The sequence below is a fragment of the Hippopotamus amphibius genome, chromosome 4 (assembly GCF_030028045.1).
Source record: "Hippopotamus amphibius kiboko isolate mHipAmp2 chromosome 4, mHipAmp2.hap2, whole genome shotgun sequence".
Taxonomy (NCBI): Eukaryota; Metazoa; Chordata; class Mammalia; order Artiodactyla; family Hippopotamidae; genus Hippopotamus; species Hippopotamus amphibius.
In genome coordinates, this window is record NC_080189.1 from 33,318,272 (window position 1) to 33,331,310 (window position 13,039).

General features: G+C 35.6%; 1 protein-coding gene across 7 annotated transcripts in view; it reads left to right on the plus strand.

Moving 5' to 3' along the window:
* CTTNBP2 (cortactin binding protein 2) overlaps positions 1-13,039 on the plus strand; it is a 203,059-nt gene that overhangs the window by 113,949 nt on the left and 76,071 nt on the right. For all 7 annotated transcript variants that reach the window (XM_057731496.1, XM_057731497.1, XM_057731494.1 and 4 more), the window contains one exon: positions 3,987-4,211. In XM_057731496.1, the coding sequence (XP_057587479.1) occupies positions 3,987-4,211 (225 nt within the window). The remainder of the gene's footprint in view (positions 1-3,986; positions 4,212-13,039) is intronic.

Genomic DNA, 13,039 nt, shown 5'->3' on the forward strand with positions numbered 1-13,039 from the left:
TCATTCCAGCTTTTCATAAGACAAAATAATTTTAGCTATGTCTGTCAATATGTTTTAAAATCAGTTGGTGATATGTTTTAATTGTGACCCACAATCCAAGTTTTAGGGGTTTTTTTCCTAAGAGGATTACATGCTGTAGAAAAAGTTGAATAGCTAAAGTACTTTTCCTTTTATTATTACTAGTTGGTACAACCTACTTCAGTTACAAAATAATGAAAGCCAAAAATAGGAACTCTGTATCTGTCAAATCCTCCATTAATAATGGCCATGGTTTTATTTCTTGCTTGTGACTTTCTCAAGATTTTATAAAGCTTCAGATTCTGATGAAATTACATTTTTATTGATCGGTGTAGCCACGTTTAAGAGTTTGAGTCTGTTTTCATAATTATAGTTAGCCTTTGTCTTCATAATGACTCATTACCTTGAAATGCATTTCATTCTCAAGTAATTCTGATACATAAACCAAGAAGTTATCTGCACATTCAGCTCTTCCTTTTTTTTAAGGAAAGGCCTCTTCAAATCCAGTGTGATACATATTTCAAGTCCTTTTTTATTACGCAGTCTCCTTAACTGTTAATACTTGTATATATTGTTGATCTGCTCTTAAAGTAATGTGGTACATTTAAAATTAAGCACTCTGTTACAAAGAAAGATGTGCTAAGAAAGGTATACTTCTTATAAGAATGTTACAAGAAATAAACATTAATGGTTGAAAAATGAGAACCCCTGCTTATAACTTTAAGACAAGTTTATAAAAAATGCATGTTGAATATATGTAATACATATAAATAAATTCCTGTATGGCTATAGAGTAGAATTTATTAGTTGGCATTTCTTAAAGCAATAAACATGGGATCAGGGATCAGTTTAATGTTAATGGAGTGCATACAATCTTTGACATTCATTTTACCTGAGGTTTCCAGGCTTTTAGGAACTTTAAAAGAAAACGATAAAGCAATTATATTCTAATAAAGAGCTTAAAAAAAATGAAATCTTATTTGTTGTGTATACCCGAGGGGTCTTAGAGACAAATGAGGCTGCTTCATTGATCTCATTTTGTAAATGAAAGATACCGGGGACAAAGTTGCATATCTTGTTAGCACTACTTCTTCCCTAAAAGAAGCTAATGTATATATCTTGAACTTCATCATAAAGGTTAAGTGTCAGTCGATATTGGCAAAGCAAACCAATTGGCAGTTTTATGCTTATGGTCCTGTAAACATATAATTATACAGCATTTTCAGTAGAAAAAATTGCCCACAGTTGGCAATGCCACAGTTAAAGCTAGTAATTTTAAAATAAAACCAAAACACAACAAAGACACACATGCAAAACTTTCACAGTAGTTTAAAAAAAAAAGGTATTAAAAATTTTCAGACCATAAAATCTGTTTAAACCAGAAATAGGTCCATAATATATGTATTTACCTCTTATATAAAAATTAATTTTAACCCATTTTTCAAAAGTTCACTGTAATTTAAGAATAAGCTTCTGTGTGGCTAAGAAATGGCTTGAGTTAGTGTTACAGGCATTGTACATCATAAAATATGTTGGATGTGTAAGTAGACATCAGGTAATTTTAATTGGTTGTTAAAATGTAAGTTTCAGTAGGGGACCCATAGTGTTAAATACTGGATACTAAAATGAGGACCAAGATGCAAAATTTTCAGAAGAAATTTTGAAAGCCAGCTTTGATTTTTAAAATCCTTACTCACATTAAGGATATAGAAAAATCTAATTGTTGGAGATTAAAGAGAGAAAGGCTGAAAAAGCAGGCATTCTGTGGAAATGACAGAAAGATGGTTGCAGTGGTCATCTTGTACTCTAGATTTTCCTTAAATGAAGATTCAGGAGTATTTCCCATAGACTAGGTTGGGCCATAGGCATCAAAGAGTGGCAATGAGATTGATTCAGGTCCTGTTCAATAGAGAAATCTGGAGAACATGGGACCTTAGCCAACAAAAAACTGGATTCTAGATGCCACATAAGATGTATATGCAAGACTGGCTTCATTGGTGTGCAAGCTGTGCGGTCACAAAGGGCCATGCACTTAGTAGGACCCCAGGCTCAGTTAATGAATATGCTGTTACCATCTTGAAATTCTTAAAAACTTTTAGTAAAGAGCCCATGTTTTCATTTTGTACTGAGCCCTGCAGCTTATCTGGTCTGTCCTAATTTTATGACTTATGTTGGGGAAACCGTAGATGAAGGGCCCCCAACAGTGGGAAAGGGGGTGTGGCTTTCTAAAGCCATCAAGCACTTCATGGGAAAAGAGTAGGCTCTAAGTATTTGCCACACCCAGTTGGTAAGGCTAGTCTATCGTCTGAACCAGTTAGATAGAATGCTCCTGTTCCTCTCACCTCCATCTTCATCGTCCTCTACCTCTGATCCCTTCCAACCCAGAGAGGACCAAAACAGCTAAGAAAGAGGGGGAGAAAATTGGATAAAAGAAGAGAGCTTTTCTTAAACACTTCCTTCCCAGGTGGCGCAGATCCTAGCCAGGGAAAGGAAGCCATCATACCACTGAAGTTGGGTATTCTAGTAACTAAATTGAGACTTTTATATTTTAAAGTGACTATAGGAATTGTATTAGATAAAAATAATTAGAAAAACCATGGGGGCTATCCCAAATTTTCATCCAGGAGTGGGGGATGAACTACTACATTGAATAAAAATTAAGAGAAAAGTGAAGGACAAAATGAAATTGCTTTTGTAATTGCATCTCTGAAATGATACTTATTCAGCTTACTGATTACGTAATTGAATTTGAAGAATCTAGAAATACCAAATGCTTTTTGATTCATAAACCACTTTGACTTTTAAGTTCAAAATGATCCTCTGAAAGCTAGCTTAAATTTTCTGGTGAAATTGGACTTTTCCTAAATTGTATTTCCTAATGTAATTTGGTAATAGGAAAAGAAACATTCGATTTTCCCACTATTGCACTTGTGTTTATCTACTTGTTGGCTTGCTGATAGTGGTCTTAAAATGGAAAAGTTGAGTTGGTCAGTGTAGTTGCTTTTAAATTAAGGAAATGTATGTAATATTTCTTTAGAAAACATGTTTAACATTTTGGACAATTAAGCTTGATTTATTGTGAAGTAATTTAGTTTTTCCACTGGCAGTGACATAGAATAATTTTTTCTAGTAGCTGTTCCAAATGACCTGAGTTAGGAAAATGTTGCTCGTTTTCAATATGTTTCTACTGCTATTTTCCATTTTATGCAAAGGCCATTGTAGGCTAATTATAGAAAATTGCATTTAGTGCCAAGTGAATGTGAAATTAACTCTGACACCAATGGACTGACATTCAAAGTAAAATGAGGTTACGTTCTTTCCTGGGATTCTGTGAACTATATTTTAATGTCCTTCAATGATGAGAAGATATTTGCATCTTCCTAATTTTCTGGAGGTTTTTTTGTAGTTGGTCACACTTCACAAAATGTGAATGTTGTGATTTGTGACAAAAAAATTCATGAAATATTTTCTTCAAATGTTTATAAGATTCTTTCTAGCTGTACTAAGCTTGGAGTTTTATAGTTGGTGACTTAACATGATGAGGATTATGTGAAATGTAAGTTCTGTAAACATTTTGTTTATTTGTGAATTTTTGCTAAAAGTTATTTTAATTGTTGATTTTTTAAATTTTACTCTAAATGAGAAAAGACTGCGCCTAAAATTCAGATCCTCGAAGGAGTAGGCATCATGGGAAAAAATATATATATTTGCGGCTTTTGTAATTTAAAAGACAATATCCTTAAAGGAAGAAAATTTGTAAGTAGAGTGGCATGGCATGCTGGTCGCGGTTTGGAGTCACAGTCCCCTTACCTGTCACCACCTGACATCACACGTAAGCCATTACTCACGACAGTTGTGAATTCCCTTTTGGAGCAATAATCACAAAACCTTCATGTGAATAGCCTTCTGTATATTTTCTTTTTTTTCTTCATTTCTTTCTTGAATCCATTCCTCTGATTTTGTTGTAGGCTCGCAGGAAGGAGGTGTTTATCCAGGAACGGTATGGGAGATTTAATTTAAATGACCCATTCCTGGCACTGCAGAGGGACTATGAAGCAGGTGCCAGCGATAAAGAGAAGAAGCCAGTTTGTACCAACCCCCTCTCCATCCTCGAAGCAGTCATGGCCCACTGCAGAAAAATGCAAGAAAGGATGTCCACACAGCTGGCTGCTGCTGAGAGCAGACAAAAGAAGGTATTGAGACTTTCAAACAATTCTTTTTCCCATAACACAGTGTAGAATGAAGAGACTATCTCCAAAGTTGTTGTTTTGTTCTTAAATATTGTATTTTCAAGAAAGATTGGGCTAAGGACTTAGAAATGCAAAATACTGACAAATTCTGGTGACCCTTCTCAAATGTAACTCAAAAATAACACTAAATCATAAAAGAAGTATGACAAATTATGTTTCCCATGATGGTTACTATGATGCTTTTATTAAAATATGGATTTGGGGGGGGCGGGGCATTTCCCTTTCCTAGTTGCCCTAAGACATGCTTAACTGCTAGATGAGTGATCCAGTGATGCAGCCAGGACGGATGATATGGTGGCATCCCCAGCTTACTTTATCCAGCTTCTGTCTCCAGTATTTCTTTGCAACTAGCAATTATCTTTTTTTTTTTTTTTTGAAAATGAAAGTAGTATGAGAATAGAATGAAAGTTTGCATAGTATATGCAGTCTCACAACATGTCATCTTGACGTTCTGGTTCATCTCACACTCGCCTCTGGGATCTGATGGTGTGTCTGCTGCAGACCTCCAGGCTCCTGCTCACATGTGTTTCATTTAAACCAACCTCCTCCCCCTTTCTCACCTCCTGCACCAACATACACACGTATTTATTGCACATGAGCCCATGCTTCAAAGAGTCATAAGTGCTAAAAGCTTACTGCAATCAGCCATAAGGAAATAGAAGTTTAAATTTTGTCCTGATATGCTGCTGAGACTACTGATTGCTTTTATTAGAAAAGAGAGTGAGGAAGTCAGAGAAGGTAATGATGTCTAGTATGACTGGAATTAAGAGTAATATGTTCTTCCAACCATTATTGAAGCATAAATTAAAATGTTTTTTGTATTTGCCCTTTTCAGGGAACTCATTATAGCTCACATTTAACACCTGGTTAACAACTAACCTGAATGCACTAGACTATATAAATGTTTATGATATTGTCATTGAATGTGTGGGCTTTCTCCTGTAATTATATCCTTACATTAACGTATATATGCCAGTGTTCTGGTATAGGTGTTGAATAAAAGCACATCTTTTGCTCAGTATGTCACAGGGTAGAAAACTAAAGCACTGGGTAAAATAGCAAAGAAGAGTAGAAAGACTTCCCTGCATGTGAGACTAAATCACACAGTTCTACTCTGGACTTTGTATACCCTCTACAAAGCCCTGCAGACAACCACTGAGGTCTCTGGAGCTTTTCAACAGTCCTCACAGACCGCATAAGCAAGAGCCAGTGTGTTTCCACTGATGTCACTAAAGCTTATTTGTGTGTCTTGGATGAGACACATTTCAGTTATGTTCTTAATGTGTCAAATGAGCTATTTCGTAATAAAGTATGTCTGCTGTGTTTTATGCTGCATTATCAAAAATCAAGAAAATATTTTGTTTTTATTGTAGCTTTGTTCAATACAGAAAATGCATGCTTTCCTAAATTTTACTTCAGTTTTGCATTTTAACGATCATTTCTCTCATAAGAGAAAAAAATATTCATTTTGAGTTGAATCCAAGATATTATTATCTAGTTTGGGTTTTTTTTTAATCAGCTTACATCCTGTTTGTTTCTGAATGACTGGGTCATTTCCAACCTGGCTGGAAGTGAAAGGAAATTGTTTCTATCCTATGGGTCCTGAGAGGCTAGTATGAAATGAGCCAGTGATCAGTCTCCCATGTATAATGGGGATACAGGGGTCCTTTATAGCCAAGTGCACTGGCTGTGCAGTCTCAGTGAAGGGTCTGTCTGATAAGCAGTGCTACCCTTTGTCCCTAAAGGATATTTTATTCCAGTAGATTGTAACGTGGGAGAAGAGTTACAGTTTGTACTCTTATCCCAAATCTTTATTTATAAAGAAAATGAAGTATTATAGCAGCTGATAAGACCAGGAACATCAAAGTCATTTTAGCAACAAAACTGCCTGTCACCTTTACTCTTGAAAGTAAATATATTAACCAACATCTTCAGTTCTCTTGCATGTGGAATAAATGGCAGCTTTAGAAACCTGAAAGCATTAAGACACAAAAATCCATTATTTTTAAAATGAGTCCAGGTCTTTAAATCACTGCCAGAGCAAAAGTCAGGGAAAGCGAAGGTCCCATTATCTACAATTCAAGTATTTATTATCTGACACTGGGCATATCTCTGTGGTGATGCTAAGACATTTGGCCTGCACACTGCTCTGGTTGGCCTCTCAAGGAGGGAGAAGAGGCTTCGCGCTCATTCATGTGTTGGTTCCTGCTGAGACTACTAATTGGAGGGTTAACTGTTTGGTAATTTTCATGCCAGAAAAATTTGGGCAAGAGTCAATTTGGCAAATGGACTGAGCCTCAAGCCACTTTGAATAAGCTAATGAGTAATCATCATGGGGAACTTTGCCTCTGGTAATATACTCCCCTGTTTGGAGCCAGTAACCTGGGATGCTTATTATTTGGGTTTTTATTATTTATCTTGTGCATCATGTATTAATGCAGCTTCTATTCTAATTTATCTTCAATCATTTTATTCATACATAGTGTAATTTCTAGCCCTGAAATAAGGAAGTTCTTTTAATTTTAGCAGAGGCTTTAAAAGAAAGAAACCAAAATAACAGCTAGGAAATTCAGAAGGGGGCAGTTTTTTTTAGAGAAAAATCTAAAAGTAGTTCTGTGTATTAGATAGAGCTCCTTCTAGGTGGCAGCTCAGTATAATGAGGTCAGTTGCAGGCCGGTAACTGCATGAGGCAGAATTCGTAGTTGCAAGCAAATGAATCCATTATTCTTGAGTTAAGCAGAAACAGCATTTATTCGTTGGCTTACAGCATGGTAGAGCATGGCTGGGAGACTAGAGGACCAGCTGTTACCAGCCAGCATCACTGACAAATGCTCACCGAAGATCTAGTCTGCAGCGGCCAGTCCTTCTGCTGAGAGCTAGATACTGAAGCTTGCTGACACCAGACAGCACCACTGCCATCACTGCTCTGGGTCTTGGGTGGTGCCTCCCCTGGCACTGCTTCTTTGCATCACTCATTTCCTAGTTGAAGCCTAAGAGCAGGTGCGTTTGATTGGCCAAGCTTAGGCCTCATGCCCTTTCCTCAGCTACAAGACCAGGAAAGCAACTATTGGCCATATTTAACTACTATAGGAGAGAACCATAGGTGGAGAGTTCTCCTCACATAGGAAGGAGTTTCAGGTGCTAGATAACCAAAGAAGTGACAAATGCACCAGAAAAGAGCAAGCGCAATCAAAATATGTGTTTTATTTCATATGCCTTTTTCTTCCTATTGCAAGTAATTATTTGCTTTGTCATTTGTATTCACTGTTTTCTACTTCATTATGTAATGGTTATAGCATACAAATATAATTTAATTTTAAATTGTTTTCTAGACTTTCATTCAAGGATAACATGGTAGAGAAACATCTAAAATAGCATTTTTAGGAAGTGTTTAGGACGCTTTGTACATGAGTGATTGGTTTCAGCTCTTTCGTGAGTCTTTTTCGTATAGCTCATTATTACATTTCAAAATTCATGTTGACTCCCCAGGAGCACTGCAGAGTGAGCATTAAGGGGAGCTGGAGACTGAGGCCTGCAGCTCCAAGCAGGGATTTGGAGGAGAGAACCGCTTGCCCTGATCCATGTCTTTCCTTCTCTCTCTTAAAACTCTAAATCAAGAGGAAGGGGCAGATGAGAACTGCAGAGCCCAACTGCTGAATGGTAGCTCCAGCCCCCATAAAGAATAAAATCTCTTAATATATCTCACTGTTATGTATTGGTTTACCAGGGTTGGGCAGGTGCTGGTGGGGGGTGACCATGTGGCAAAGAGGACAAGGGGTGCAGTGAGTGTTGAAAGATTTGAGGGAGCAATAAGAAATATAATTAAATCTCGTAAGAATGTTTCGTGATTGTAACAGGCATGCAGTCTGCTTTCTCATTTTACAAATGACCGTAATTGCTTTCCTCTCTCTTTTCCACTTTGAATTAGAACTAATTGCCTTTACATTGCTGCTCTGCTCCCACCTACATAGTTTTCCCTTTCATTCTGGAAAAATAGTTGTTTGGTGCCTCTTCATTCATGGCTCCCAGTCTGGGTGCTATTCTTGGAACATCCACCCACTTTCTCACTACCAGTGAAGCTGTGTTAGCTCTTCTAAGCTCTTCCACACAATCCACTGCTTTTTGCAAAAGGCGTTGGTAATACTCCATGCCTAATTCCCCCTCAGCCATTACTTGAAAGTGGTTGTGAGTAGATATAAATTGGACAATAGTAGTACAGAATCAACTGGAGCTCGGTAATCTTTATGCACAAGAGGCTGTGATTCCTTTATAATCGCAGTAGTGTGAGGTTGAGTTGGGGAGTGTCTGTTCCTATCCCTACCCATCAGGTCCACAGTCCCTGGATCACTGCTCAAAATTGTCCCAGACTTGGCCAGTGAGAACCCTGTTAAGCTACTCCTTTTGATACATTCCCATCATTTTTTCAGCACTTCCTTATTTTCTTACAGCAAGGTATTTTTTTCTTGCAGGCTCATCATATACTTTTCTTATCCCAACTCCTGGAATTAGCTCTTACTCCCAGAAGCTGTTATTTCCATTTATTCCTAACGGAAAATGGTGTTTAGAAACTAATCTAGATCTAGGAAATTATGTATATTTATCATATTCATACATATATTTTCTATACACACATCTATATTTTTTTAATCTGTAGTTCTCTCTGTATGAAACCATGAGTTCATACTTATATTGACACCTCTGATTCTAATCCAAAACCATTCGGTACATTCTTGTCCTTTCTCTGTTTGAAATTTCTCCAACAGTGAGAAAACTGGTACCTATTATACTTCAATATATTACTCATTTACAACAGCCTAGAACACACAGAGTTTCAGAATTAACCCATAGCACTGTAAAAAGCAAACATGCACACCTGGAAATCACTATTGTTTATAGCTTTTACAGAGATATTTACACAAAGTTAAGTACACAGATTGATGTTTTTGAAATGCATATACTCGCGTGAGCTGTACCCCTTACAAGACAGAAAATATTTCCATTACCACAGAAAGTTTCCTGGAGTATCTTCTCCATAAATCCTTCCCCCACTTAGGCAGCCACTGAACACTCTTCTGATTTCCTCGTCATAAGAGGATTAGTCTTACCTCTAATATACTGTAGCTTCAGGTAAATGACGGCTGTAGTTAAATAATAATCCTTAAATGTACAAACTGTAAGTCTTTCAACTTTGTTTTTCTTTATAAAAAGTTTTGGCTGTTCTAGATCGTTTGCATTTCTATAAAAATTTAAAATCAGTTTGCTGGTTTCTTTGAACGTTTTCAGGGCTTGAATTGTCACTGACCCTTTAATATGTTGAGAATTGACATCTTTAACAAAATTGAGTCTTCCAACCCATGATTACAGTGTTTTTCTCCATTTTTTTCAGGTCTTTATGGTTTCTTTTAGCAGTGTTTTATTGTTTTTAGTTTAATAGTCTTAAATGTCTTCTGTTTGGTTTATTTCTAAATATTTGATGCTATTATAAACACATTTAAGTTTTTGCCAAACATTTATTGCTAGTATACAGGTATTTAATTGATTTTTTGCAGGTTGACGTATCCTATGATCTTGCTAAACTTGCTTTTTGGTTTTAGCAATTGTTGTGTATATTTTATATGATTTTGTAGGTAAACAAGCATATTATCTGTGAGTGGAACCTATTTTACTTCTTCCTTTCCAAATCGCCTGCCTGCCTTTCCCTTCTTTTTTTCGCCCCATCATTGTGCTGACTAGAGCCTCCAGTACAATGTAGAATGGAAGTAATGAGAGCAGACTTCAGAGGCTTTTCCTTTACTTAGGGAGAAAACAGTTGTTTCACAGTTAAGTATGAAGTTAGCGATACTTTCTTATAGATGCCCTTTATCTCATTGAGGTTTCATTCTTTTCTTTGTTTAGTGGTTTTTATCATGCAGATAAACCATTTTACAATTTTTTGAAATGGTTTATCTGCATCTATTGCTGTGGTCATGATTTTTCTCTTTATTTTAATATGATGAATTGCACTAATTGATTTTCAAATATTAAATCAACTTGGATTCCTGAGACAGACTTCAGGGGGTCACTTTTCTTACTCTTTTTAAATATTTCTGAATTCAGTTTGCCTGTATTTTGCTAAGGAGTTTTGTGTCTGTGTCCATGAATGATAATTTTTCTGTAAATTTTAAAATAATACTTGACTGGTTTTGATACAAAAGTAATTCTGGATTCATAAAGGAAATTGGAAGCATTTCCTCCTCTGTTTTCTGAAAGGGTATGTATGAGTTTGGCTTTCTTTAATGTTTGGTGGAAATCACTAGTAAATTCATGTGAGTTAGGAGTTTTCTTTGGGGGAGATTTTTATTTGTGAATTCAGTTTCTTTTAAAGATATATAGCTATTCCAATCTTTTGTTCCATTTTATATCAATTCTGAAAGTTGTGTGTTTCAGAGGAATTTGATTGGTTGAATTTATTGGCACAAAGGTTTTCATTATTTTTAATATTCATTCCCTGGTGATATGCCATCCTTTATTCCTGTTATGGTAATTTGTTTTTCTGTACTTCTTTAATCTGTTTTTTTAAATGTTTAACAGTATTGATATTTTAGATGAAGAACAACTTTTGACTTTGTTAATTTCTCTATCACTTGTCTCTTGTATTTCATTGATTTCTTACCTTTGTTATTTCTTTACTTTTACTTTGTATTTTGTTCATGTAACTTTTCCTAACTTCTTAAGTAACACTTAGATGATTGATTTAAGACAACTCTTCTTTTTTCAAAAAATTGTATTGAAGTGCAGTTGGTTTACAATGTTGTGTGTAGTTTCTGCTGTACAGCAAAATGACTCAGTTATACATTTATATATTTTTTACCATTATGGTTTATCACAGGATATTGAATATAGTTCCCTGTTCTATACGGTAGGACCTTATTGTTTATCCATCCTGTATATAATAGTTTGCATCTGCTAATTCCAAACTCCCAGTTCTTCCCTCTCCCATCCCCCTTCCTCCTTCACATCCGCAAGTCTGTTCTCTATATCTTTGAGTCTGTTTTTGTTTTGTAGGTAGGTTCATTTGTGTCATATTTTAGATTCCACATATAAGCAATATCATATGGTATTTGTCTTTCTCTGACTTACTTCACCTAGTATAATAACCTCTAGGTCCATCCATGTTGCTGAAAATGGCATTATTTTATTCTTTTTAATGGCTGAGTAATATTCCATTGTGTGTGTGTGTGTGTGTGTGTGTGTGTGTGTGTGTGTGTATTCTTCATCTTTATCCGTGCATCTGTTGATGGACATTTAGGTTGTTTCCATGTCTTGGCTATTGTGAATAGCGCTGCTATGAACGTAGTGGTGCATGTATCTTTTTGAATTATAGTTTTATCTGGTTATATGCCCAGAAGTGGGATTGCTGGATCATATGACAACTCTATTTGTAGTTTTTTGAGGAACCTCCATACTGTTTTCCATAGTGGCTGAGCCAATTTACATCTTTACCAACAGTGTAAGAGGATTCCCTTTTCTCCGCACCCTCTTCAGCATTTATTATTTGTAGACCTTTTAATGATGGCCATTCTGACTGGTGTGAGGTGGTACCTCATTGTTGTTTTGATTTGTATTTCTCAGATAATTAGTGGTGATAAGCATCTTTTCATGTGCCTATTGGCCATCTGTGTGTCTTCTTTGGGAGACAGTTCTTCTTTTCTAATGTAAGCAATTAAAGATACAAGTTTCTCTGAGTCCTCTGCATTATCTGCCTTTAAGTACTCCTCTTTCACTGCATTCCACAATTTTGAAATGTTTTTATTTTTAATCAGCCCAAAATATATTCTAATTTCCTTTGTGATTTCTTCTTAATACTTATTTAGAAGTATGTTTTATTTTTTAATTTTGGGATGTTATTAATTTCTTCTTGTGATTTATTTATAATTTAATTCTGCTGTAGTCAGAGAACATATTCTGTAACATTTTAGTCTTTTGTAATTTTTTGGTGGTTTTAGATAGCTCAGCAAGTACATCTGAAAAGACTGCATCATCTGTAGTCCTAAGGTACTCTTATTCTGTTCCATAGTGTCAGTTAGGCCAAGTGATTTTCATAGCGTTATTCAGAGCTACTGTAGTCTTACTGATATTTTAATCTAAATTTTTAATGAGAGAAGATTGTTATTATTATAGATTTGTCTTTTTCTCCCTTCTGTCAGTTCTCACTTCATCTATTTTAGAGACAATAATTCATCCATCATTTATATTGTAGTTTCTCTGTATGTAATGTGTCTTTTTCTCTGGCTGCTTTCCAGATTATTTCTTATCTTTGTTTTCATTAGTTTTACTGTGATGCATCTAGGTATGGTTTTCTTTATGTTTATCCTGCTTTGGGATTTCTGAGCTTCCTGGATATGAAAGTTTGTTTTTTACCCAATTTGTAAATTTGTTGGCCATTTTTTTTTTGATACATTTTTTCTTCACCATTCTCTTTCTTCTCTTTTTGGAAATCCAGTTATGTGGGATTTAGACCACTTTATTTTGTCCTACAGGTCACTTTTTCTGTGCTTTTTTCCTCTTTTCCTCAAATTGAATACTTTGTTTTGCTCTATTTTCAAATTCATTGGGTTTTTTTTTCTTTTCTTTTTTAGTTTTCCTCTCTCAAATCTTCTGTTAAGCTCATCCAGTCAACTTTTTTTTTCATTTTAGATATTATACTTTTCAGTTCTAGATTTTCCATTTGTTTCCAGTTTCCATTTCTGTTCCAGGACTTCCATTCTGTTCAGTCACTGTGACTATATATT